This window comes from Pomacea canaliculata, linkage group LG11, assembly GCF_003073045.1.
Source record: "Pomacea canaliculata isolate SZHN2017 linkage group LG11, ASM307304v1, whole genome shotgun sequence".
Taxonomy (NCBI): domain Eukaryota; kingdom Metazoa; phylum Mollusca; class Gastropoda; order Architaenioglossa; family Ampullariidae; genus Pomacea; species Pomacea canaliculata.
The window spans coordinates 15,464,421-15,492,194 of record NC_037600.1 but is presented as its reverse complement, the minus strand read 5'-3'; the positions used below and the strand labels follow the sequence as shown (position 1 = coordinate 15,492,194).

The following is a 27,774-nucleotide window of genomic DNA, read 5'->3' as shown; positions in this document are numbered from 1 at the left end:
TTCCTTTTCGAGAACCCAGTGCGAAGACCATGATTCTTCATCAACCACAATGTTAAATCTTCATATTCGAGGATTGTCCTTTTTCATGATTGTTTAAGCATACTACACACTCACTTCCCACCATTCTGCTAATTAGCTACATCTAATAACTACGTAGCTAACACGTGACAGACAAGAGGTCATGTTGATTTGCCACTGCACCACTTTCTCCACACCTCACTTCTCCTTAGTAATGCGATATGCAGCTGCTGCCACATCCTGTCTGCACACAGGTGTCACCACGGTGATTCATTCTGTTCTATTTTCTCAACAAAGACACTGACGACAGTCGCACGCTGACATGTTTTAAAGACTTAATAGAGAGTGAACAATATAAAATTAAGATAATCATTGTTGAAAGTCTAACAACATACAGCGCAGTCATTATCTTGTAACGAAATGAGAAAATTATTCTATTTTTTTGGAAGGTGGTGAAACTTAGACACAAACTGTCCTGCTTACATCTGATGTCACTGAAGTCTGCGGCCAGTGGTAGAAACTTAAGTAGAGTGTTGTCTTTATAGCAGCTCACCCTTGTTATACTCATGGCAATTTTTGTGGTTCTAAGGTATCTGTGTACAAACAAAATGTTATTTCGAAGTACATTTTAAGTCGGATGGTTTGCTTTAACTAGGTTAAGTCAACAGACAGAAATAACATATCAATATCTCCACCTATATAAGGCTTGTGAATGAAAAACATCTCTCTACCTCTGGGCAAATTCAAGTAAGTACTGTTCTTTCAGTTATTAGTTACATTTATTTCTTTTTTGTAACAAATATCCGCTCTACACATACCTATTTAAACAGAATAAATCGCTGCAAGATGTCCTTATCAGGTCTGCTGTGCATCCGAAATTCGACATGTTGGTAAACCCGATAATTAGAGCAATGGAGTCCGAACTCAATGCAACGACGGTTTGATACCCGTAGCAGCAAACGTCCTCCTGTACACCCTGAGTAAAGTAGAATTTTACAGGAAACAATTTAAGGGAAGGATGATTAATATTAACAAAGATTTATTTTCTGATGACAGATCAGCCATATTTCTGGAAGCCACTGGCGGAAGTATAAAAAGTTTGAGAGTTCTTGTTTACTCATACTTCACAGATGAATCAGGTCAGACGTCATGTGACTTCATTATTTTTATACGTTTAATAATTATACCGTGAATATTCAAATGATTTGTGAAAAAGTGTGTTTGTGTGTGTATGTGTACGCGGGCGTGTGCAGATTCGTGTGTGTGTGTAGAGGTGTGTGTGGAGTGTGTGTGGAGTGTGTGGGGTGAAGCCCATAAAGCAGTATATATATTTATGTGCAAGGAAAATCATGAACTTGACATCAAATCTCAATATTATACTACAACCAAAGTAAAATGATCGAACCCATGCTATCTTCATGGAAGATCCTGAGTTCCATTTGCAAATATTGGATCAAGTGCTTGAATCTCGTCTTTAGCCTGAAAGATATTTGTGAATATAATCTCTTACAACACTGAAATATCGGGTGTCCTAAAAGTGTAGTCACTGCTCAAATAACAAATGTGGAATTTTTTTTTTTGACATGATGAATAGTTAAATATTAAATTCAACACAATGACGCCTCGCTTTGGTGGATCTTTTTCTAAATTGTCTTTCCACTTTAATGATACTTTTGTGCTTCCAAAAGCATTTATGATAAGTATCCTCTTTTTAAAACTTCATCGTACCTCTGCCAGTTGATCTTAGCAGAAATGAAAAATTCAGTGAGTAATAGAGAGTCCAAATGTGACTACTTTATTTCTTGCGGAATGGGGCACCGTGTAGGTTGTTGAGATATAATTTCCCATGCTGACAAAAGTGATGTGGAGGAAACACGACAAAGAAGGTGAAAATGGGAAAAAGACGGTATTAAATAAAACCTTCATTGATAAGTGATACAACAACAAATTAAAAGCAAATACAAATACGTGTCTATGTCACGGACCAGTTTATTAGGAACAGGAGGTTGTTGCCCCTGTCTTTCGTTTTCTTAAAGATTATTGCCCTTGTCTTACATATAAGAGTGTGTTGGTTGCGTCGCGGTTTCACGTCAGAACCCGACGTCATTTTATGACGTAATTTTAGTCTGGAGGAGAGTGAAAATTATTTGGAAGAGAGCAGACGGCTGTGAGCAGGGAAGAGAGGCGGACAGAAAGTGTGTGTGGTGTTCGCTTCGGATATTGTGTATGTGTTGATTCCCAGGAGTATATTTGTGGTGCCCAGCTTTGGATCATGTGTTGACTCCAGCAAATATATTTTGAGTCGTCTGTAGGTGTCTGCCGAGCCAGCACCTGTTATTAGTAAGCATCGGAACGTGTATGTGGTTGCCTCTAATCGTTTGTGTGTGGATATCAGTCAAGTGTGGGCAAGACTACAGGTCGCTGTGTGGAAGACCTACGGACTTTGTATATATTTAGTTAATGTTGATTGATTTAAAGTTATTTTTGTTCCCACGACAAATCTTTGTGATATATGTTTGAAAGAACACGCAAGGGGACGCGTACGTGTTGTGAGTGAAAGAGAGATCTAAAAAACCGCGTTCTTGACAGTCTACAAAGGTACAGCTGACAAGACACTAGACGTTTATTGCCAAATAAGAGAAATACGTGAAGAAAATTCTCGTCGGCTAAATCTCAACCAGTATAAAAAAAGCAAATCGTTTATATTTCGCTAAGGTTTTCTTAATCTCTCTGTCTACTTTAAGGATCAGGAGCTATGGAAGCTCGAGGACTGGTACCCACCTCTGTGTCCACCGGAGACCCTCAAGGAGGACCTACTTCGAGATGTAGACTTCACAGAGGTGGACAAGGACGCTCGGGCGGTACGAAAAAGAATCATTGCTATTAATAGCTAAAGAAGATAGTTCTAACCTGCAAAACTGTAAAATGCATACTTTAATTTTCTTTTGTGATCAACAAAGTAATGTACTTCCAAACTTTTACTGATTTCCTCACTTCACAGGCTGGCATAAGCTTTAGAGAGTTGTTGCTCGGTACAGTGTTCTCCCTACTCCTGTCTGTCTGTCCAAAAATATAGATAGAAGACAGGTAAAAACAGAAGTAATACACACTCTAGCTGCACTACGATACATTGTAGCTGTATCTCTTTGAGAAATTAACGTAAAACCGGTCTATGGGAGGGTCTAAGATTGATTTGGGCAGACAAATGCTTTCACACTCTTACTACCAGTCGTATGAAACAACAAAACACGAAGAGAGCAGTTGCCCCAATTGCAACAATGCATAGTTCCCTGGGATGTGGTTCAATAGCCTGCTGCTCGTAACAACTTAATTCGAGTACTTGTTCTGATGACTGTGCATAGAAACATGTCACAAAAACTATTTATCAACAACCTTTGTGCTTTATTTGTCAAAGAGGATTCAACAAAAACAAGATGTTAGATCCTCATTTATATTAAGTATTTATACCGTATTCTCAAATACCTTATTTTGCGCGTGTTTCAGAAACTCAATTCACCAAAAGACAGTTTCGACAAACTTGTCCAGCACGTCACCGGTCATTTGAGCTCCGATCTACACAAGTTAAGAGCAATTTTTGTGTGGATGGACGCTCAGAACATAGGATGTCGACAAGAGACAGGCAGCTGCGGAGACAACAACAGTCCAGACTATTACCTACAGGGGGCATCAAAAAATAATTCACTAGTCGATAGAATGTTCGCCAAGATGTGCAGGTAAACATTTGTATCACTAACTAAATATTTACTCGCGTCGTAAAATCAAAAGAAGACTGTCTACAATATACAGCTGTCATGCTAGCACTTCTAAGTTAATAATTGTAATAATTTCACAGAGCTGCAAGAATCCCATGCGTTCTTGTGAGCGGCAAGGGAAAAGGTGCATCTTACGAGCCAGGTGATGTTGAGATAAAAGGACAAAATATCTGGGCAGTTGTTTACGTGGCAAAGAGCTGGCGGTTCGTGTTTCCTCTCTGGGCCTTTGTAGTATTAAATGGTTACCAAAAGGAAAATTTTGTGCTGGTTGAGGATTCTGGAACGTCAATAAAAACAAGGTAATTTTTATTTGCTTGTTTCCTATTTACAAGTAAAGTCATAGCCAGGTTTTTTTTAAATCGACAAAAGGAACAAAGGATAAAAAAACTGTGCTATATTTCAAAGAAGCTGGATAAGTTTAGTAAGTGTAAGATATATGTCGTTCTCTTAACATTTTTTAGTTCGGTTATGAGGGTGAAGTGGTAGACGTGTCTCTATAGGCCAACGTCTTCCTTATGGGATGGTTCCCATCTCTTCTCCTTCTCACCGCCTTACCATCCATAGCCTTGCTACCTTTATTATTAGCATCATCAACAGCAACAGCAGAAATGTACAATAGTAAATAATGATAATTATGCTCATATAGCATTGTGGACTGTACTGTGACTGCATGCCTCCATTAATTTTACTTTCGTGTTGGTGTCTAATCGTAGTGATAAGATTTTATTATATTATGGTTGCAGTAGAATATTTATATACTAGCGTCAAACTGAGAGCGCGCTGCTTCAATACCCGATTAGTGCAGCAAACTTTCCCCAGTTGACAGCTGGCGGCAATGGGTACCTGACTCCAGAGAGGGTTGGGGAAGGTAAAGCAGCGAGGGAGAGGAGATGAGCATTGATCTTAAGTAATAGCTGACCCCGAGAAAAGTGAAGTCTCTAACACCTAACCCCATCGATCTAAAAAGGTTAGGGGATGACCTTTGCCTTCTTTATTTCCAACTGTGTAAGTAGTGCATGCGAGTAATAAACTATTCAGGTCCTAATCCTCTAACAGCGTTTTGAAAGCAGGTTCGTCCATTGTCGCTTGGCAATTTGCTAGATTATTTATAGCTTAGAAAAGGGAAGAATCTTTATCCATTTTCTAGCTTTTTAATAGTGAGAAACAGAACAGCACAACATAATGATGTCTTATTCCAAACGAAAAAGCCATTGCATAGTCTGTAGAATCTCCCATTACACATAAACCTGATGGTATCATTGCTTTTACTGTTGCAAAGTACAAAAAATTACATTCCAATATATTTTATAAATATCTGCTCACTGTTTAAAATGTTAGCAGTCCAAATTCATGTATTTTCTATTATGCATTACCTTTTTTTAATAACCACATATACATTTAATTTAAAAAGAACAATGGCAGTAAAACTTTCTTAAGCACATGCCTTTTGTGATGTATATCTTGCAACTGTCGGATCTCTAAAATCGTTTCCATGGTTTAGATAAAAACTGAAACCAATACGAATCGTCTACTTAGAAGAACACAAGAGCTATTTGTTTGCATGATTACATTCAGTCTATTAGCAAGAAAACTTGTTGATTGTATTCCATTAATTTAAGGCTCATTCTTTGTTTTCAAAGACAATATACAGTAAATGTATTCGGAAATGATAATATGGCGGTGCAAAACTTACTGATCTCTAAATGATTTCAAGATTTTGTCACCTACACTTATAGAATGTCACACTTTATACTGACAGTTTTCTCAGTCATTGTTACTATTTGTTGTTTAGTGTCACAGCAAATGTCGGTACCACAACATCCTATTATAACGAATTTTATTTCCTGACTGACCCTGAGGAGATGATTTACATCTGTCACCCGTATGACAAAGAAAAGCAATTGCTGGCTGAACCATGGACACGAGAGAAGTTCTTCGAGTCGCCTCGCTTTCGTGATGCGTATTTTTCGTCTGGATGGAAGCTGCTCAGCCCGTTCACGTGCGTGATCAAGTCCACAACTGGATGGTGTTTGATTGACATGTTCAGTCAGGGAGCTGGTTATAAACTGAAGTACAAGATGTTTTTCGATGAAGGTCGTTCAGGAAGAAAATTTCCACAGGAGATACAAACAGAACTCTACGTAACTACGTAAGGATAATACTTTTTATCCTCACAAGAAATATCGCACAGGAAGGTCAAGAAATAAATACTACTTTTGTGACCACATAGCATCAGTTGTCAAAAGACAACAAAATTGTTTAAATATTTAAAAGTTGTATAATGTGGCAATTATCTGGAAAATATCTAGGAAAGATTTAACTTTTAGATGTTTATTTAGATAACGTTAGTCTCTGCAATAGTTAGTAGCTTACTTGAAAGAGAAAAATCATATTATCAATAGCTACCGAAGTACGATTTTTAGAATAATTATTTAATATATGACAGTGTTCTTCCAGAATAAGGCGTACTCAGAAGACGGACTCATTTTTGGTCAGACTTCCAGTAATAGGAACATACAAATTTAGAGTACTAGGAGTTCATGGAAATTCAACCTTTCGCCTAGTCGACTTTCAGATCGTCTATGATAATTCAGCTCCAGACATACAGCCCTTGCCGTCCCACCCAACAAACGGGTTTGGCTTTGGTGCAGCAGCTGCTGAAGCTGGGTTGTCGGAGCCTTCCCACACGGAAGGGGTTGTGCCGGTCAAAAGTGGTGAGGAGATCAGCTTAAACTTCAAGGTTAAAGATTATGTGGACATTTTTGCCAGACTGGTCCACTCCATTCGGACACCAGAAGAGCTTAGGAACAACCTCATCGTGGAGAGAGAAGACGATAACGTAACGGTCACGGCGAGACTCCCGGCAGACGACCCGACACCGGAATATTCTCTTGAAGTCGAAACAATAAAAAACAGAAAAGAAAATGATCAATCTACAAAAAATTTGTTTAATTTTCCTGTTCTGAACTACTTGCTGACCAGCGATGAAACACTGAATGCAGTAATCACGGACAAAGACACAAAGGTATTTCTATTTTAGAATTTCATGCACGTGTCAGATTGTACTGACATTCCGAATGATGCTGTCTCGTGCTTAAGACGTGGTATAATAAATAGTGTATAATTTGTATAAATTGTTTAGCCGACGACCTTATCTTCTTATGTTAGAGTATTTATAATCTGAAAAGCTTAGAAAATCATGCTTTCAGAATATGTAATAATTTGACCTGTGGAATTGGTCTCTACGTTCGAACTAACAAGTAGGTCATTTCTTGCATTATAGAGTCTCCTTTAGATAATTTTTATGCTTCTACTGTATTTTTTGGAAAAAACAGTACTCTGTATGAGCAGACATAATAAAAAGTTTGATAGTATATGTCGTTAAATAAGTAATACTATGAGTCATGTATGAATAGATTAAATTATTAGATTATTGCCCGTTATGCCGGTCGGCACGTAGGGCAGTGACAAAGGTCCTCCACTTTTGCCTGTCCTGGGCTAGTTTCCCCACAGTACCCCAGCTGTGGTTTAGGGTCTTCATGTCTGCCTCCACAGTTCGGCGCCAGGTGATCTTGGGCCGGCCTCGCTTGCGTTTTCCTCCTGGAGTCCAGTGTAAGCAGTTTTTGTGATGGAGTTGCTCGGAGGACGTGACCAATCCAGCGCCATCGCTTCTTCATCAGGATGGTGGCCATGCTCTCTTGCCCACACTGGGCAAGTAGTTCTTCGTTGGAGATTGTCCTTGGCCAGAAGATGCCCAGAATTCTTCGCAGGCTTTTGGTGTGGAAGACTGACAGTTTGTTGAGGTCGCTATCAGTCATTCGCCAGCACTCCGAGCCATACAGTAGAGTGGACATGACCAGACTCTGGTAAAGTCTCAGCTTGGTATTGATGCTGTACTGTGTCGACTTCCAGATGTTGCTTAGGCTACAGAAGATGCCCCTGCCTTTGCTCAGTCTGCTCTGGATGTCACGGCCTGCTCCTCCATCCTGCTTGACCACGCTGCCCAAGTAGGTGAAGCTTTCAACCATCGGCAGGTCTTCACCCTCTATGCTGATCGGTGTTGTATTGGTGGTGTTCAGGGTCATCACTTCTGTCTTTGTCCGGCTGATGTGCAGTCCGACCTGCTGCGCAAAGGTGTGTAGGCGAGTCGTCTTCTCCTGCATGTGTCGGTGGGTATGTGACAGCAGGGCCAGGTCATCGGCAAAGTCCAGGTCTTCTAAGGTCGTAGAGAGTGTCCATCGTATACCTCTTGGTTCATATTCCGTTGTATGGCGCGTTACCCAGTCAATGACAAGGTTAAAGAGCAAGGAAGACATCACGCAGCCTTGTCTCACTCCGGTCCCGACCTCAAAGTAGATGTCACTGTTTCCAACACAGCATGAAAAGTTCGCATAGAAGCTTTTGATCAGCAGTACAATTTCCATTGGTAATCCGTATGCTCTCAGGATGCGCCAAAGGCTCTCTCTATGGATGCTGTCAAAAGCCTTCTGGAAATCTACAAAATCCCAAAGAAAGGATCCCTTAGTGACTGCAACAATTGGCGAGGAATAACTCTCCTGTCCATCCCGAGTAAGATCATGACAAAGATCATTATCCAACGAATCTCAGAGGCAGTGGACACACAACTTAGGGAAGAACAGGCTGGTTTTCGTAGAGGAAGAGGATGCACCGACCAGATATTCGCACTACGCAACATCATAGCACAGTGCACAGAGTGGCAGAGGCAGCTCTATATGTATGAATATGAAGCTAGTAAAAATGAAAATTTATGTTATTGCTCTTATGTTATTACGTTTTGTGTTTCTCTTTACATGTTACATTTATTCATAAAATTTCTGTTATGAATGCTTGTGTAGTGCATATCAAGTAGCAGGAGAAATCTAGTGTACTGAATATTTTCAGACATGGTATTTGACAGAAACGCATATTACTTTGTTCTGTTATTTGTTGTTGTGTGTAGAATTATGTTCTACGTGGCATAAATGTGAGATTCTCTGAGATTTGAGATTCTTAGTCACCATGACCACGCTGATATTTTTGATCGACCCAATAGTCTGTTCTTGATAATAAGAAGAGTTTTAATATAAATGATCTTAAAGTATTAAAACATAACAATAATACCGAATTTAATTTTACTTGCACCGTATGTAAATGTACCTGTAACACCAACTAAACTACAGAACACTCAAAATGAATAGCATATTGTGTTAATATAAATATTTATATATTACAGAAAACATTACAGTTCTATGAAGATGCATGGGTCTCTGTTGGCAACGATGACGCAGGAATGTTAGAGAAAGTTGCCTCAAGGGACGAGAGGGCTGATATTAAAGACCCGATGTTAGACAAAAGAATACGAGCCAGAGAAATGTGCTACAAACGTATGATAGAGGAAGTGAGTGTTTCTGCACAGCAACGAAACTTCAATGAGCTGAATCGGAGCATCAGAAACTCCATGGTTGCAAACCTTCAGAACAAAAGAGAAATTGAGAACGCCAAGAAAATTCTAGTGGCACTGTGTCAGGAGGGTACGAAGAAGTATTTTAAAACCTATATAAATCCTTTGCTTTGGTGTGGACTGCATAGACAGACAGAAATAACGCTAGGGTCTCAGGTAGATGGTACACGTGGCTGTTTCTGCAGGTAGCTTGTGTAGATGTGAGTATGTGTATCTGTATACGATTTATCTCTGCAGAAATGGAGAAGGCCGTTAAAAGCAATAACTTGGAGGAACTCCGTGCATGCTTCAAGAAAATAGACAACACCTGTGTCAGTCAAATGGCTCAGGATCAGGCTTGGTTCGAGGAAGGCCAGGAAGAAATGAAAAAGATGGTGCAGTCCCTCAGGAAAAAAGACGAGGCGACTGGGGGAAGACCTCCAGACCACGTCTGTGACGTCATCGTTGCAGCCTTCATTCTGATTGGAGAAAGCGAAGAGGGACTTGACGTGAGTACACGGTGTACATAATATATACATAAATATACATGAATACATATATAAATGCACAGGCTGCATGGTGATACGGTGTACTCTTGAAATCATTGTGTAGTTGTTCAGGCTGAGTATCAAAAAGAAGGGAAATGTGATTAAAATTAAGCTTTATTGAAAATTTGTTTGTGAGATTTAAAACTGCTCAGGTACAACTCACTTTCATCTATTCTTTTCTCCATCGTTTTCACAAGAGTCATATTTTGGGATAGCAACAGTTAAAATGAATTAAAGAAATACACTACTGAACCGCAATGTATTAAGTGATATGAATTTTTTTGTGGTTTTATTGCTGCCAGTAGTGATAAAAGATTGTATTAATAATTCTATTGTTACTTTTGTACAGAGTCACTGTGTTAATGCCTGCGTTTAATATACCAACGTAAGGATGCTTTAGAGGTTTTCTTTGCTTCAGTTAGTGGCTGAGAAACAAAACTTTTTGGTTTTCAACAGACGTGGCAGAAGGTCAATGAAAAACTGAAAGAAACAAAGGAAGAACAACTGATAAATAATGTAAACAGTCTGGACAAGTCCTCGCTTACCCGAGAAAGGGTGGATCTGGCAACACAGAAGCTGGAACGAGCTGTCGGGACGTTTGCCGAGTACAGGTCAATAGAAACACTCAAGAAACAGGTAAGTCCACAAACTGTATTTCAGACCACAATGCTTAAAACTAGACAATTTTATACCACAGAGTCATACGAAAATGATTTGTAACATCTTACTTTTCCAGTGCATGGAGAAGATCACCTTTTACCGAACTAAAGGAAGTCTCAAAAGGAGAAACTAACTCCGTGCAGAATGAAGAACATCAACGATGTAGACAGAGGCTGTGACTTGTCTCCCCTACTCATGACCAAGTGATAAATGCTTTGGTAAGAGACTGACCCTTAATCAATTTTTCAGGAAGGATTTTACAACTTATTTCAGTGACTCTAACTCTTACTGACATTTCGTTTTATCAACTCAAGCCTACAAAATGTTTAGATTTTTTAGCTTTTATACAGACTCTGGCGCCATCGTTGACTGTGTACAGCGAATTGTTCATGAGAAGAAAAAAGCTGACATTTGTGAGGATTATATTATATTTCTTTTGTGTGACATTTAGACAAGTTACAATTTCTCCACTTAATTCAAATGTAAGTAATTGTTGTTCTAAGAACTAGTTCACTGTCTTTTTTTCTTATATTTTTTCTTTGGTTTCTTTAGATTATCAGTATATTATCAATCTGTACCTATGTTTTACTTCTTATCTCCTAGCCTCTGGGTATTTATCACAGAACAGGCTAAAGCTTCGCGGTTTTTTCATTCGAGAATGATATTAGTGGTGTTGTTGTTTGGAAGAATTTTACAACTTATTTAGGTGACTTTATTTGTTACCAACACTCGATTTTGTTTATCAGCAAGAGCCTGAAAGATCTTTGTCTTTTGTCTTTAATATAAACTATGACTCCACTTTTGACTGTTTACAGGTTTTATTCATACAAAAACTTACATGTTTGCTTATTATATTCTATTCGTATTACCATTTAGACAAGTTAAAATTCCTTGGTCCACATAATTAAAATGTATGTAATCACTGTATGTTTTAAGAACCAGTGTACTTTCTGTTTTCCCGCTGTTTCTTTGGTTTAACGGCATTGCTACATTATCAGTATATTATCAATGTTCTTAATTTTAATTTTTTTCGCTTGTTGCCTCTAAGAGACCTGTGTAAGAGACCTCAGATTTAATACAAATATTGATGATGATGATGATGATGATGATGATGATGATGATGATGATGATGATGATGATGATGATGATGATGATGATGATGATGATGATGATAAAAAATTAAACTTATTCTGAAAAATGTTGGCTTGGACCCCTGATCTGATTTTCATGTTAAGACTTTGGAGGGCTGAATCACATCTCATTACAACTAATAATATTCTCACAGTACTTTGAATTTTCTTCCACTGCATTTTTGAATTATTTAGACTGTAAGTTTTGTCTGCTGTTTTTGGTAAGCATTACTGTTTTTGGTAAGCATTACACTGCAATGTTTTTTACTGGTTTGTCCTTGTCAGAAGACTAACTAAAACTTGCGCTAGCGTAAAAGTAGCACTCAGTAGACCTCTCGACTTGTATTCACACACAGGAACTTTCTTTTTCATTGCGAGGATAAAATAGCTGATTGGTGCCTTCAAATTTCTCTATTTCAAAGCGCACAGAGGAATTTCAGTAAACTTAGGTCGGCTCTCTGGAAAGGAAAACATCATCAGTACATGTATGTCACTACTCATTTTTGTCTTATTAACTTATTAACTAGCTCAAATTTTATTAACGACGAGAGAAACTTCATACATACACGTGGCTTGACCCTAGTCACCCTTTGATCTCGGACCGATTCAGGGAAGTTAACAGGTAGTAAAAATCTTCGACCCGCGGCCCGTGTTGAGGGCAGCGTGTCCCGTGTCAAAGGTCAGATTTATGGGCCCCGCCTTCACCATCCCTTCAGGTCATCAACAGGAGAGGTGGTAACTTGACCAGTTCACTGTTGGTGGTCTGTACAAACTTCACTAAACTCATCTCATCGCTTGCTGTGCTCGACGGGAACTTTTCTGTTCTTTGCCTTCTAACTGTCACCGTCGCCGGGCCATTAACAATGATTAATTAAAGTTCTTTCGCGGGCCAGGTAAAATTTCATGGCGGGCCGGATGTGGCAAGCGGGCAGGGTGTTTGACACCCCTGCAATAGACTGACGTACCTCTCTTACTTACACACACACTTACACAATGCACTTATGTACATTTCGTTTGCCCTTTGCTATGTCTGGTTGGTGTTTAGTCACGAGACTAGTCACCTGATTTCCAGATCACGTCACCACTGAGCCATCAAGACAAAAAAATTGCGCTGACTCGACACTGGTCATCGCAAAAGCTGACCCAGAATTGACCAGAATGTCGAGGCAGGATAGATGTGTTTTGCGAGTGTTTAGTATAAAAAGATCTCGCGTATGGTGACTCAATCTTCCTCCTGCATAACTGCTGAGAGAAACATAGACTTCATTAAACAAATCGTTTGAATGGTTACAGCTTGAATGGTTACACCCCTGGTCTTCTTTAAAGCCCACCGCCATTAGGTGTGCCTCTATATATAGCAATACTTATATGACAATGATATGACTTTAAAATTAAACTCCTACCTGTACAGACATGTACTAGCTGACTTCATACCTGGACTTCTGCACTGTTTGTTAGAATTGTATACAGCAAAACTATGGCTCTTGCGATATAAGTATAGATAGACTTTATAGTGCTGTTTATCTCATGTAGGTACATATACAAAGGATTGTTGTCTTCAATAACGGAAATCATTAGCTGGCTAGGTAGGGAAGATTTTGTGTTAGCTTTAAGGCCTTTATACTATTACACACTGCTATCTTTTCTTCTGTGATTCGTCAGTTTTCCTCTAAACAATTTTTTTTTACTGATATCCTTATCCATTCTAACTGAATGCTTTAAATAAGTCGGTAAATGCTGAAGCATATCTTACAACTGTTACTACAGTAAACATAACACCAACTATTTAAAAGGACATTGCGATGGAACAAAAAATCTCATTATAACAAAAATAAATGCAGAGAGATTCGTGTTAACACCAGTCGCACAGAAACTTTTGTTTCACAATGAGGCACAAAAATAACGGCTTTACCATAATCAACGTATGATCAAGTCAAAGCAATGTTAGCAACAATCCCAACTAGTGGTATGTTCACTGTTGATACACTTTGTAGACTGTCCTTGTCCGTTATTATATTTGGGTGGAGTCTAGTCACGAGACTAGTCATCTGATTTTCCCGATCACGTCACCACTGAGCCAGCGAGCGAACCGGAAGTTTGAAAGGTTGCACTGACAAGGTCCTCGCTAAGGCCACGGGTGTCATACCCGATATCAAGGTACATACCTCTAGGTACTACACTGGAATGTCGAGGCAGGATCAAACTGTTCCTGAGTTGTTTACCCCGGGGTGCACAGATGTGTCATATCATATTTGTTATCTGCTTTCATGTTGTTAGAAGGAAGTCATAATATTTTTTTAATGTTAAGTCCATTTATTTTTCCTACAGAATTATAGCAGCCTACCCAAACTGTACACTTTTGAAAGTTGAAAATCTTGAACCAAAATGATTTAGAGAGCCGATGTCTAATAAAAAAGCCGATTGAGGTTCAAGCAGAAATTGTCAGTGGACTGAAGTTTGCTGAAGGTGGCTTGTATCACAAGGGCAGGCAGGTGGATGCTGTGACCATACACCAGGCTCTGGCTGAGTTCCTGGAGTTTCTAGGCGATGAGCCTGTCACACTGTTTGGTCACAACTGTAAACGGTTTGGTTGTCTCGTTCTCTTCAACGCCGCAAAATCCTGTGACAGGATGGTGGACTTGGAGAAGAAGGTGACAGGCTATGTGGACACCCTGCCTCTGTTCAGAGATGTCTTCCCGGGCCTGCCATCCTACAGGCAGATCACTCTGTACCAACATCTCTTCAGGGAGTCCTACGCCGCTCACGTGGGCATGAATGACGTCACATCGTTAAAGCGAATTCTGGACCTGCAAAGATTCTCCGCTGTGAGTTTGTCTAGGTACTTGAGCCCTCAGCGAGTATCCACAATAACAAACACAAGGAAATTCAGTATAAATAAATAATGTTATTAATAATCGAGAATTTTCCAAATAAATTTACAAAATGGTACAATTCCAAATATGGATGTTTCCTAGACAAAGTCACAGCGGAGAATCTGAACAGACTTGAACGGATCTCAGTTACAACCTTCGTTTCCGAGAACCCAGTGCGAAGACCATGATTCTTCATCAACCACAATGTTAAATCTTCATCTGGGAGGATCATCCTCACTCATGATTAGTCAAGCATACTACATCCAACCATTCTGCCAATTAGCTACATCTAATAGCTACGTAGCTAACACGTGACAGACAAGAGGTCATGCTGACTTGCCACTGCACCCCTTTCACCCCACTTCTCGTTAATAACGCGATATCCAGCTGCTGCCCCATCCTGTCTGATAACACAGTAATTCATTTTGTTCTATTTTCTCAAAAAAGACACTGAGAGTGTCTTGAAAATGACAGTCACACGCTGACATGTTTTAAAGACTTAATAGAGAGTGAACAATATAAAATTAAGATAATCATTGTTGAAAGTCTAACAACATACAGCACAGTCATTATCTTGTAACGAAATGAGAAAATTATTCTATTTATTTTTTTGGAAGATGGTGAAACTTATATACAAACTGTTCTGCATACATCTGATGTCATAGATGTCTGCGGCCATAGGTAGAAACTAAAGTAGATCATGACAAGTTGTTATCTTAATAGCAGCTCACCCTTGTTATACTCACGGCAATTTTTGTGGTTATAACGTATCTGTGTACAAAGAAAATGTTATTTGGAAGTACTTTTTAAGTCGGATGGTTTGCTTTAACTAGGATATGTCAACAGACAGAGATAACATATCAACATCTGCACCTATATAAGGCTTGTGAATGAAGCAAATCTCTCTAACTCTGGGCAAATTCAAGTAAGTACTGTTCTTTCAGTTATTAGATTTATTTCTTTTTTGTAACAAATATTCGTTCTATACATACCTATTTAAACAGAATAAATCGCTGCAAGATTTTATTTTCTGATGACAGATCAGCCATATTTCTGGAAGCCACTGGCGGAAGTATAAAAAGTTTGAGAGTTCTTGTTTACTCATATTTCACAGATGAATCAGGTCAGACGTCATGTGACTTCATTATTTTTATACGTTTAATAATTATACCGTGAATATTCATGTGATTTGTGAAAAAGTGTGTTTGAGTGTGTATGTGTGCGTATGTAGGGTGTGGGAGTGTGTGGGGTGTGTGTGGTGAAGCCCATAAAGCAGTATATATATTTATGTGCCAGGAAAATAATGAACTTGACATCAAATCTCAACATTATACTACAACCACAGTAAAATGATCGAACCATGCTATCTTCAAGGAAGATCCTGAGTTCCATTTGCAAATATTGGATCAAGTGCTTGAATTTCGTCTTTAGCCTGAAAGATATTTGTGAATATAATATCTCTTACAACACTGAAATATAGGATGTCCTAAAAGTGTACTCACTTTTTAAATAGCAAATACGGAATTTTTTATTGACAAGATGAATAGTTAATATTGAATGACTCAGCACAATGACGCGTTGCGTTGGTCGATCTTTTTCTAAATTGTCTTTGCACTTTAATGATACTTTTGTGCTTCCAAAACCATTTTATGATAAGTATCCTCTTTTTAAAACTTCATCGTACCTCTGCCAGCTGATCTTAGCAGAAATGAAAAATTCAGTGAGTTATAGAGAGTCCAAATGTGACTTCTCTATTTCGTGGGAATGGTACCTTGTAGATTGCTGGGATATAATTTCACATGCTGACAAAAGTTATGTGGAGGAAACACGACAAAGAAAGCAAAAAAGTTAAAAGACGGTATTAAAATAGACCTTCATTGATAAGTGATACAACAACAAATTAAAAGTAAATACAAATACATGTGCAGAAAAATCTACAAAGGTACAACTGACAAGACAGTAAAGTGATTAAACGTTTAATTCCAAATATGAGAGATAAGTGGAAAAATTCTCATCGGCTAGATCTCAACCAGTATCAAGAAAAGCGAATCGTTTCTATTTTGCTGAGGTTTTCTTAATCTCTCTGTCTACTTTAAGGATAAGGAGCTATGGGAGCTCGAGGACTGGTACCCACCTCTATGCCCACCGGAGACCCTCAAGGAGGACCTACTCCGAGATGAAGACTTCACCGAGGTGGACAAGGACGCTCGGGCGGTACAAATAAGAATCATTACTATTAATAGCTATAGAAGATAGTTCTAACCTGTAATACTGAAAAACACATGGTCACTTTAATTTTGTTCTTATTACCAAAAAAGTAATTTTCTTCCAAACTTTAGCAGGACTGATTTCCTCACTTTACATGATGACATAAGCTTTAAAGAGTTTGTGCTCGGTACAGTGTTCTCCCTACTCCTGTCTGACTGTCCAAAAATGTAGATAGAAGACAGGTAAAACCAGAAGTAATACAGACTCTAGCTAAACTACGATACATTGTAGCTGTATCTCTTTAAGAAATCAGCAGAACCACCGGTATATGTAATGGTCTAAACCTGATTCAGGCAGAAAACGCTTTCACACTCTTTTAATCCGTCGTCTGAAACAACAAAACACGAAGACAGCGGCTGCCCCAATTCTCAAAACGCATATTCCCTGGGATGTGGTTCAATCACAGCACTGCCTACTGTTTGTAGCAACTTAATTCGAGTACTTCCTCTAATGACAGTGTATAGAAACGACGCAAAAAACATCTATCAAAGAGGATTCCGCAATAACAATATGGTAGATCCTTCTATCAAATGTTTATAGTTTTCTCGAATACCTTATTTTGTGTGTGTTTCAGAACCTTGATTTACCAATGAACAGTTTCGACCAACTTGTCCAGCACCTCACCAGCCATTTGAGCTCCGATCTACACAAGTTAAGAGCAATTTTTGTGTGGATGGGCGCTCAGAACATAGGATGTCGACAAGAGACAGGCAGCTGTGGAGACAACAACAGTCCAGACTATTACCTACAGGAGGCATCAAAAGTCAAAGCGTTAATCGGTAAAATGTTCGCCAAGATGTGCAGGTAATCATTTGTATCACTAACTTAATATTTACATCCATCGTAATATCCATAAAAGGACTGTTTTCAATATATAGTTATTATACTAGCTATTCTAAGTTAATTATTCAGGGCTTCTGCTAAGGCTAAATTCTTTGGGGTCCCAGGGACCCCTTCTTCAGATTTTTAAGGGGTCCCTGTTCTTCGCCCAAATTTTAATGGGACCCCATTGACGAAAATTGAAGGGGTCCTCCGAACTTTTAATGCGTACTGTACGTAATTTTTTGCGTAAGCAGAAGCCCTGATAATTATAATAATTTGACAGAGCTGCAAGAATCCCATGCGTTCTTGTGAGTGGAAAGGCAAAAGGTACAACCTACGAGCCAGGTGATGTTGAGATAAAAGGAGAAAATACCTGGGCAGTTGTTTACGTGGCAAACAGCTGGCGGTTCGTGTATCCTCACTGGGCCTTTGTAACAGCAAGTGGTTACCAAAAGGAAAATTTTGTGCTGGTTGAGGATTCCGGAACACCAATTAGAACAAGGTAATTTTTAAAAACTTGTTTCCTATTTATGTGTTAAGTTCTGGGCATGTATTTTTTTTTAAATCGACAAAAGTAACAAAGATAAAACTGCACTACACTGCAAAGAAGCTGGATAAGATAAGTAAAGGTAAGGTATATGTCGTCCTCTTAACATTTTAGATTGTTTTATGGGGTGAGATGATCGATATGACACATCTCTATAAGGCATCGTCTTCTCTAAGGGAGGTTTCGTCTTCTTTTCTTCTCCCCGCCTTACCATCCATAGCCTTACTACCTTTAGTACTAGTATTATTAGCATCAGCAGCAACAGTATAAATGTACAATTGTAAATAGCGATAATTATGCTTATATAGTCTTTAGCGCTTAATACAGAAACTAGTTCATGAAGGAACAGAAAAATAAGCACCTATGAGGATTAAGTACAACCATTCCCTTGTTGCGATGAGCACAGGGCTATTCTTTTTGTTATTCTTATTATAATGTCGATGTACTCGTGTTAAATCAGATGCACGTGCTCTGACACCATGGTGTGTTGAGCTGTGACCGCTGCTGACTCTCATGATCATGTCTAACAGAATGGTGGACTGTACTGGGGCTGCACTTCTCCGCAAATCATTATTTTTCATTTTTTGTTTGTGTGTAGTCGTAGCGATCTGATTTTTTATCATCGCTGCAGTAGATTATCATAATACTATCCTGTTACTGTTGCTAAGTGCAATAAATTACATTCAAATGTATTTTATAAATATCTTGACACTGTTGAAAAAGTTAGCAGTCCAAATTTATGTATTTTTGTATTATGTATTATCGTTTTGTTTAAAATAAATCACATATAGTCATATACATTAAGCTTTAAAAAAACAATTGCAGTAAAACTTTCTTAAGCTATTGTTTAGTGATGTATATCTTGCAACTTTCGAAAGATCTCTTAAACCTTTGCCATGGTTCAGAAAAAAACTTGAAACCAATACCAATTGTCTACTTAAAAGAATACAAGAGCGATTTGTTTTCATGGTTATATTTTGTTTATTAGCAAGAAAACGTCTTTATTGTTTTCCATTAATTTATACTCAATCTTTGCTTTCAAACACAACATACAGTAAATGTATTCGTGAATAATGGTATGGCGATGAAAACCTTACTGATCTCTAACTGATTTCAAGATTTTATCACCTACACTTATAGAATATCACACTTTATACTGACAGTTTTCTCAGTCATTGTGTTACTGTTTGTTTAGTCTCGCAGCAAATGTCGGTACCACGAGACCCGATTTTGATGAATTTTATTTCCTGACTGATCCTGAAGTGATGAATTACATCTGTCACCCAAATGACAAAGAAAAGCAATTGCTGACTGAACCATGGACACAAGAGAAGTTCGTTGAGTCGCCTCGCTTTCGTGATCTGTATTTTTCGTCTGGATGGAAGCTGATCAACCCGTTCACTTGCGTGATCAAGTCTACAACTGGATGGTGTTTGATCGACATTTTTAGTCCAGGAGCTGGTTATAAACTGAAGTACAAGATGCTTTTCGACAAAGGTCGTTCAGGAAGAACATTCCCAGATGAGATACAAACAGGACACTACGTAAATATGTAAGGATAATACTTTTTAACATCACAAGAAATGTCACACAGTAAGGTCGAGGATTAAATAACTTTTGTCACAAAATCGCATAAGTTATGAAAACACAATAAAATTGTTTAAATAAGCAAACGTTGTATAATGTAGCAATTTTCTGAAAAATATCTAGAAAATATTTAATTTTTAGATTTTTCAAAGATTTTATTGAAATAATATTTGCCTCTGCAATAGTATCTTACTGGAAACAGACAAACGTGTTACCAATAGACACTGAAGTACTAGGTTTTGTTTATTTAATACGTGACAGTTTTCTTCCAGAATAAGGCGGACTCAGCAGACGGACTCATTTCTGGTCAGACTTCCAGTAACAGGAACATACAAATTTATAGCACTAGGAGCTCATGGAAATACAACCTTTCGCCTAGTCGAATTTCAGATCGTCTGTGATGATGTTGCTCCAAAAACACATCCCTTGCCGTCCTACCCAAAAAACGTGTTTGGCTTTGGTGAAGCAGCTGCTGAAGCTGGTTTGTCGGAGCCTTCCCACACGGAAGGGGTTGTGCCTGTCAAAAGTGGTGACGAGGTCAGCATCCACTTCAAGGTTAAAGATGACGTGGACATCTCGGCCAGACTGGTCCACTCAACTCGGACACCAGAAGAACTTCGGGACAATGTCATCGTGAAGAGAGAAGGCGATAACGTAACGGTCACGGCGAGACTGCCGGCAGACGACCCAACACCAGAGTATTTCATTGAAGTCGATACTATAAAAAACATAAAAGAAAAAGATGAATCAATAAAACCGTTGTTTTGTTCTAAGGTTGTGAGCTACTTGCTGACCAGCGATGAAACACTGAATGCAGTAATCACGGACGAAGACACAAAGGTATTTCTATTTTAGCAATTGATGCGCGTGTCGGATTATACTGACATTCTGAATGATGCTGTCATGTGCTTAATACGAAATATAATAAACATTTTTAATATAGAAGCATCGTACAATTTGTTGAGAACACCACCACAGAAACTCAGACTGTCAGAATAAGTAACAATTTGAACTTTGGAATTGATTACCTACGTTTGAACTAATATTTATGTCATGACTCGTTTGATGTACATTTGAGTCTGATTTAACTGTTTTATGCAGCAACTCTGTTATTTGGAAAAAAAATTTTAATCTGTATGAGTAAGTCATAATAATAATTCAGTAGTCATCAGATCGTCAAATAAATAATACTATGAGTCATATATTAATATGAAGCTAGTCAAAATTAAAATTCAAGTTTTTGTATGTTCTTGTTCCTTTTTGTGTTGTCTCTTTAGTTTTACATAAATTCATATGTATTTGATTTATTTTATGATGCATATCTATTTCATATCAAGTACCAAGAGGAATGTATTGTACTGATCATTTTAATACATATTAATTGACAGCAATGGAGTATTTTTCTGTTATTTGTTGTAGTGTGTAAAATTATGCTCTGGTTGTCGCACGCGGCGTACATGTGAGATTCTTTGAAATTTGAGATTCTCTCACTCCACAACGAGAACTGATATTTATTAGCGGCCCGATAGTCTTTTCTTGATAATATGTAGAGTTCTAATAGAAATTTTCTCAAAGTTTTTTTTAAAAAAACATAACAATAATATCGAATTTAGTTTCACTTGGACCTCATGTATATGTATCAGAAGTATTTACTGAGCTACATAAAATACAAAATAAACAGCAAATACAAATATTTCTTTTTTACAGAAAACATTACAGTTCCACGAAGAAGCATGGGTCTCTGTTGGCAACGATGACGCGGAGATGTTAGAGAAAGTTGCCTCAAGGGGCGAGAGGGCTGATATTAAAGACCCGATGTTAGAAAAAAAAATACGAGACAGAGAAAAGTGGTACAAACAGATGATAGAGGATGTGCGTGGTTCTGTACAGGAAAGAAACTTCGATCAGCTGAATCGGAGCCTCAAAAACTGCGAGGCTGCAAACCTTCAGAACAAAGTAGAACTTGAGGACGCCAAGAAAATTCTAGTGGCATTGTGTCAGGAGGGTACGAATAAGTATTTTTGAACCTAAATAAATCCTTTGCTTTTGTGTGGACAGTATACATACAGAAATAACACTAGAGTCTCACGTAACTGGTACACGTGGCGGTTTTGCACGTAGTGTGTATGTGTAGATGTGGGTATGTGTATCTGTATACAATTTATCTGTGCAGAAATGGAGAAGGCCGTTAAAAGTAATAACTCGGAGGAACTCCGTGCATGCTTCAAGAAAATAGACAACACCTGTGTCAGTCAAATGGCTCGGGAACAGGCTTGGTTCGAAGAGGGCCAGGAAGAAATGAAAAAGATGGTGCAGTCCCTCAGGAAAAAAGACGAGGCGACTGAGGGAAGACTTCCAGACCACGTCAATGACGTCATCGCCGCAGCCTTCATTCTGATTGGAGAAAGCGAGGAAGAACTTGACGTGAGTATACACAGTGTACATTAATCTACAGGGTAAAGGGTAATACGGTGTCCACGTGTTCAGTCTTGTGAGATTGTAAACCGCACTTCACTTTCACCAATTGTTTTCTTCATCTTTTTTGCTAGGGTGAAATTTTGCAAGAGCTATACAAAGAAACAGAGAATTGTACTACTGAACCGTATTCAGTGATATGAAACATACTTTTGTAGTTCTTAACTACTTTGATTACACTAGTGATAAAAATATTGTATTGATAATTTTTTTACTAATTTTGTGTAAGGATGCTGCAAAATTTTTGGCATGTGCTCAATATACGAACATGCGGATGTTTTAGAGGTTTTGCTCCAGTTAGTGGCTGAGCAACATTGCTATCTGGTTTTTAACAGACGTGGCACAAGGTCAGTGCAAAACTGAAGGAAACGAACGAAGAACAACTGTTAAATACAGTGTACAGTTTGGACAATCTTTCGATTACCCGAGAGCGGGTGGATCTGGCGGAAAAGAAGCTGGAAGGAGCTCGTGGAACGTTTGCCGAGTACAGGTCAATAGAAACACTCAAGAAACAGGTCAGTCCACAAACTGTATTTCAGACCACACTAACCCTAAAAACAAAATCGTACCACAGTCATACCAAAGCTGTTCTATATTATATATATATGACACCTGACGTTTACAGTGCTTGAAGAAGATCACCTTTTACCGGACTAAAGGAAGTCTCAAAAAGAGGAACTAACGCCGTGCCCAGTGATAACACAAAAGGTACAGGAAAAGGCTTTGACTTGTCTCCCGTACTCGTGAACAAGTCAGAAATGCTTTGGTAAGATTGTCTTCTAATCCTAATCATTTTTTTAAGAAGAACATATTTAAGTGACTTTATCGCTTACCAACACCCGGTCTTGTTTACTAGCAAGAGCCTAAAAGACTTTTGTCTTTTGGCTTTCGTACAGACACCACTTTTGGCTGTTTACAGGTTTTATTTTACAAAATGTACATGTGTGCTGATTGTATTATATTATATTATGTTATGTTATGTCGTGTCATGTCATATTATATTATCTTACCATTTATTCAAGATAAAATTCCTTGATCCACATAATTAAAATGTACGTAATGGCTGCATGTTTTAAGAACCAATATACTTCCTGTTTTCCCGCTGTGTTTCTTTGGTTTATTGGTGTTGTTAGATTATCTGTATATTATCAATCTGTACCTAATTTTTTTTTTCTCTTGTTGCCTCTAAGTGTTTATAGCGGAACAGGTTGAGGAAGAGGGGTCCGTGTACTGTGACTTATCTATGCTTGATTCGATAATGATAACAGTGTTGTTTGGCGACTTGTGTATTTTGACCTTACAGAGAATGTTTTTAGAATGGCCAGATAGTTTTGAGGTTAAATGTTGTTTCAGTAGCCGAGGTAGAGTGATATTTATGTGATGTTATTTACTGGTAGATATATTGGTAGATTTACTTTATCTTCTTGGCATAGAAATGTTTTAATAATGCTGTCTATTTTATGCTATCGGAGTTGCGATATTAAGAAAATAATAAGTAATCGAATGTCTTTGTTAAGAAATGAATGTAAATTATTGTATGAATCTCCATATCCTTTAATTTACGCATTGGTCAGTCAATCAACCAATAAATCAATCCGAAACATAACTGTCGGAACGGATTAAGTTAGCTGCCCAAGAACAAACATCATTATTCTCAGTCTCATTTTAGCATTTATCTACTAATGCTCTCATTCTGATAAGAAATCCGTACATACCGCTGTCTTTTCCACAAGAGACAAAAACGTCTAGACTATTCGTGTTTAGTCACGAGACTAGTCACGTGATTTCCCCATCACGTGACGAATGAGCCAGCCAGCAAACCTAACGAACAAGGTCATCGCAAAAGCTGACCCGGAATGGACTTTACTCGACCAGATTGAAATGTCGAGACAGGATTGAAGTTTGACTGAGATGTTTTCCTTGAGGAGTCTACTTTCTTTTTGTTATGATTAGAATTGTTTGTTTGGATGCACATACTTTGTTAAAGAAAGCGGATATCAGTGAAAGAGTGGAGCGAGTGTGTGTGGCACATACAGGTTAATGAGACAAATGCGTGTGCGGACGTTTCGCCGCATTATGTCACAGAGAGAGACAGAGAGAGCTTACTTACTTCCCAAAGAATGAAAGTAACTACTAGATTACACAATAATTCTTTATTTCAAACAAATTTTACACACAGACTTCACAGACAGTTCACTTTGATTGTCACAGATTATGAGCAACAGCTTTGAGAAAAAATATTGATACAATGGCGAGAGAAATGTGTGAGCTAACGGTTCACATGAGGAGGGATAGTGAGAGAGAGTTCACTGATACATTGATACAATGGCGAGAGAAATGTGTGAGCTAAGGGGCGTCACACACTTGACTTCGGCTAAAGGTCCCGCGTGAAATGCCGAAATGAAGTGCCCCGCGCCGAAACGTCCGGCGGTGAAACGTCCGTGTACCATGTAAATGGTCGGATCGGGTGGATGATGTTTAATTTATATACACTTAAAGTACAACAGCTGGTTATTATTAAAATGGAGTGAAACATATGTGTATAGATAATTGTCAAACAATTTGTAATTCAAGACCAATATTCTTTTGAGACAAAAAATCAAACTTATTCTGAGAAATGTTGGCTCTGATCTGATTTTCATGTTAAGACTTTGGAGGGCTCGGAATCATATCTCATTAAAACTCATAATATTCTCACAGTACTTTGAATTTTCTTCCACTGCATTTTTGCGTTATTTAGACTGCAAGTTTTGTTTGCTGTTTTTGGTAAGCATTACTGTTTTTGGCAAGCATTACACTGCAATGTTTTTTGCTGGTTTGTCATTGTCAGAAGACTAACTAAAACTTGCGCTAGGTAAAAAGTAGCACTCAGTAGACCTCGCGACTTGTTTTCACACACAGGAACTTTCTTTTTCATTGCCATGATAAAATAGCTGATTGGTGCCTTCTAATTTCTTCATTTTAAAGCCCGCATGGGCATTTCAGTAGACTTAGGTCTGCTCTCTGGATAGGAAAACAATCATCAGTACATGTATGTCACTACTCATTTTTGTCTTATTAACTTATTAACTAGCTCAAGTCTTATTAACGACGAGAGAAACTTCATGACACTGAGTGACATCCATGGTTAAGAAGAACGATCTCCTTCCCTGTACATGGCGAAAAGCTGCTTTTGCTTCCATCTCTAGCTCTTGTTGGTTTCATAGGTTGATCTTTGATTGAGACTTTCAATATTTACAATTAATTTTTGACTGTTTATGCATTCTGCACTGCTTTAATCACTAACCACTACGATTTTTTGTTTAACAATCAAACGTTTGTGCATAAGGCTTTATAATGATATAAAATATCACGTACCATTAAAACTCAATGTCAATTATGTTATTTTCATGCCACTATTACAGAAAATTCCGACTTCTGCGATTTTTTTTTGCCTAAAATGTCTTAATATTTTTCCTCAAATTAACAATGTACTTCTTTATTATTTTAAAGTATTATTTTTATAGGACTGTGTACATTGTAATTACTGTATTCAAGGCTGTTTTGTAGCCAGAACGAATCATTATGTATTTAAATATATAAACCTTGATTTCTGTATCCGAGAAAACTGTATCTATTGTTATTCTGGAGTACAAATAACATCAGATTATTAAATTTCATGAGACATGTACCATATTATGTATTAGGAACGAATTTTTCAACTGTTTGCTCATCTAACTTCGTTTTATATCTGTTATAGAAATGATCGTACAAAATCTTCTCCATGCAGGGGATGAAAGAATATTTAGCACTTCAGTGACACCAAGCTTTTTCTTAAATCAAATAATTTCTGTTATACACTTCAAATATTTTTCATAAACAGTAATTTTATGCTTGATAAAAGAAGCAAAAGTTTTATTTCGAAAGGTTTAGTACATTAACAGTTAAATACTGGTTGTTTGGTTGTGTGATTCGCTTATGTGTATAGCTTATCACATGATCTACAGTTCCAAAGTGACGTCACTATCTACTCCTACCTCTAGCTTGAAGTTACACTTGACAGGTTTGGCGATAATTGATGAAAAGTCAGAGTAAGTGGCTCATCGTATCTGCTTTACCCTAATATTATATTTGTATGACACGTGAGCTACATTCAACTGGTAGCGCAGTAATCTTTGTTCTCTTGCTTTCTCGGGAAAGGCAGTTGAAAAGTCCAAATTGAAAGGTTAACAAAATATAGCGCAGACATTATCTTGTAACAAAAGTAGACAATTTTAATTACTACTTACTGGCTGGATGGTGAATCTTACATACACCCTGACATAACTTCTCACAACTGAGGTCACTAAAGGTACTAAGGTCTGCGGGACTGACAGAATCTTCTGTATACACCATGTAAGTTTATACTGTGTGATCTGTGTACATTAACCTGCAGTATAATAATTTTATCTTACTTATCTCTTGTTGTGATATCAATTTCAAGTCTTTCCGGTCTCTTCCAATGTTTTTCTTAATGCCTGCACGTCTGTAGTTTCTGCCTGGCGATGTTTGCAGCTTTATGACATTTAAAAGTGACCTACTCTGTCTTTCTGTGGACTTGAATATCTTTTGTAGTAGTTTTAACGGAATTGAGATGGACAGTTTAAATTAAACCGTAGGGCAAGTTTGTGTTCTTGTTAAAATGTATTTATTGATTTTACGGTCAACGTTTTTAGCCTTTCCTTTCTTACTTTTTTAATCAGAAATTGTCAGTTCAATTTAAAATTGATTTCCCTTCTTATAGCATTATTCTTAAATGCTTCATAACATCTGCTTGTTAAAGATGCTTTTTTTCTTAAAGTATTTAAACATTAATATATACAGAGTAAAAAAACAGGAATAATAATAAAATAAAATATTTTAGCTAAAACACTTGCAAATTATACTGGATTTTTCTGAGTAGTTTGCTTTTAATAAATACAAAACCAATATTACATAGTGTAGTGTTTTCTTGAAGCGTGTGATCGGAGAATGATTATGAGATCATCATTATCAATCATCTACCTGAGCTTACAGGTGCAAATGATACGCTGTGCGATAACTGATAAATATCTGAGTACGTGGTTCATATCTCTGCTGCTTCAGAAATTTACACTTTATCACCACCAGGACGCGTGTGCTGCATTCAACTGATAGCACAGTATTTATCTCCTTTACTTTCTCAAAAAACACCTTTATACACTTTCTTGAAAACTACAGCTGCACGCGCTTGAACACGTTAAATACTAAATAGAGCGAAATGTAAAATGTAAATAAAATTTATTAAAGGTAACAACTTATAGCGCAGCCATTATCTTGTAAAAATGACAATAAAATGACACTAAAGGTACTAAAGCCTGTATGTTCTGTACATACTGTGTGACTTTATACTTTGTTATTTGTTATTTACACTTAACTGCAGTACAATGCTGCAAGGAAATGTGCAATTTGTAAAATAATCTCTACAGCATTATGTACTAAACCTAGACAGTTCGATAAGTGACTACAGATCCGAATAAGTGGTTTATGTATGTGCCACCTCAAAATTCCACTTATCACCTACAAGACGTGTGTGCGTCTCTGCAATTTTTTTAAATATATATCTGAAGTATCTCTGTCGAAACTAAAAGTTCTGT

The 27,774-nt window shown here is 37.8% G+C and overlaps 2 protein-coding genes across 5 annotated transcripts in view; both read left to right on the top strand.

Moving 5' to 3' along the window:
* The window catches only part of LOC112574775 (hillarin-like), a 35,384-nt gene extending 11,078 nt beyond the window's left edge, over positions 1 to 24,306 (top strand). For 2 of the 4 annotated variants that reach the window (XM_025256042.1, XM_025256043.1), the window contains 9 exons: positions 16,540 to 16,656; positions 17,285 to 17,514; positions 17,816 to 18,034; positions 19,275 to 19,631; positions 19,939 to 20,506; positions 21,374 to 21,671; positions 21,840 to 22,090; positions 22,477 to 22,656; positions 22,767 to 24,306. In XM_025256042.1, the coding sequence (XP_025111827.1) occupies positions 16,540 to 16,656; positions 17,285 to 17,514; positions 17,816 to 18,034; positions 19,275 to 19,631; positions 19,939 to 20,506; positions 21,374 to 21,671; positions 21,840 to 22,090; positions 22,477 to 22,656; positions 22,767 to 22,823 (2,277 nt within the window). In that variant the 3' untranslated portion in view covers positions 22,824 to 24,306. Of the gene's footprint in view, positions 1 to 13,351; positions 14,395 to 14,561; positions 15,368 to 15,482; positions 15,566 to 16,539; positions 16,657 to 17,284; positions 17,515 to 17,815; positions 18,035 to 19,274; positions 19,632 to 19,938; positions 20,507 to 21,373; positions 21,672 to 21,839; positions 22,091 to 22,476; positions 22,657 to 22,766 lie in introns of those variants that run through there. The other 2 variants (XM_025256041.1, XM_025256040.1) reach the window with 2 other exon arrangements.
* On the top strand, positions 750 to 11,933 carry LOC112574779. The gene is made up of 11 exons (XM_025256053.1): positions 750 to 765; positions 1,075 to 1,157; positions 2,763 to 2,879; positions 3,523 to 3,752; positions 3,872 to 4,090; positions 5,584 to 5,940; positions 6,249 to 6,816; positions 9,025 to 9,322; positions 9,490 to 9,740; positions 10,236 to 10,415; positions 10,516 to 11,933. Exons 2-11 carry the CDS (start codon positions 1,149 to 1,151, stop codon positions 10,570 to 10,572), a joined length of 2,286 nt encoding a protein of 761 aa, XP_025111838.1. The 5' UTR covers positions 750 to 765; positions 1,075 to 1,148; the 3' UTR covers positions 10,573 to 11,933.
* Positions 24,307 to 27,774: the final 3,468 nt, after the last annotated feature.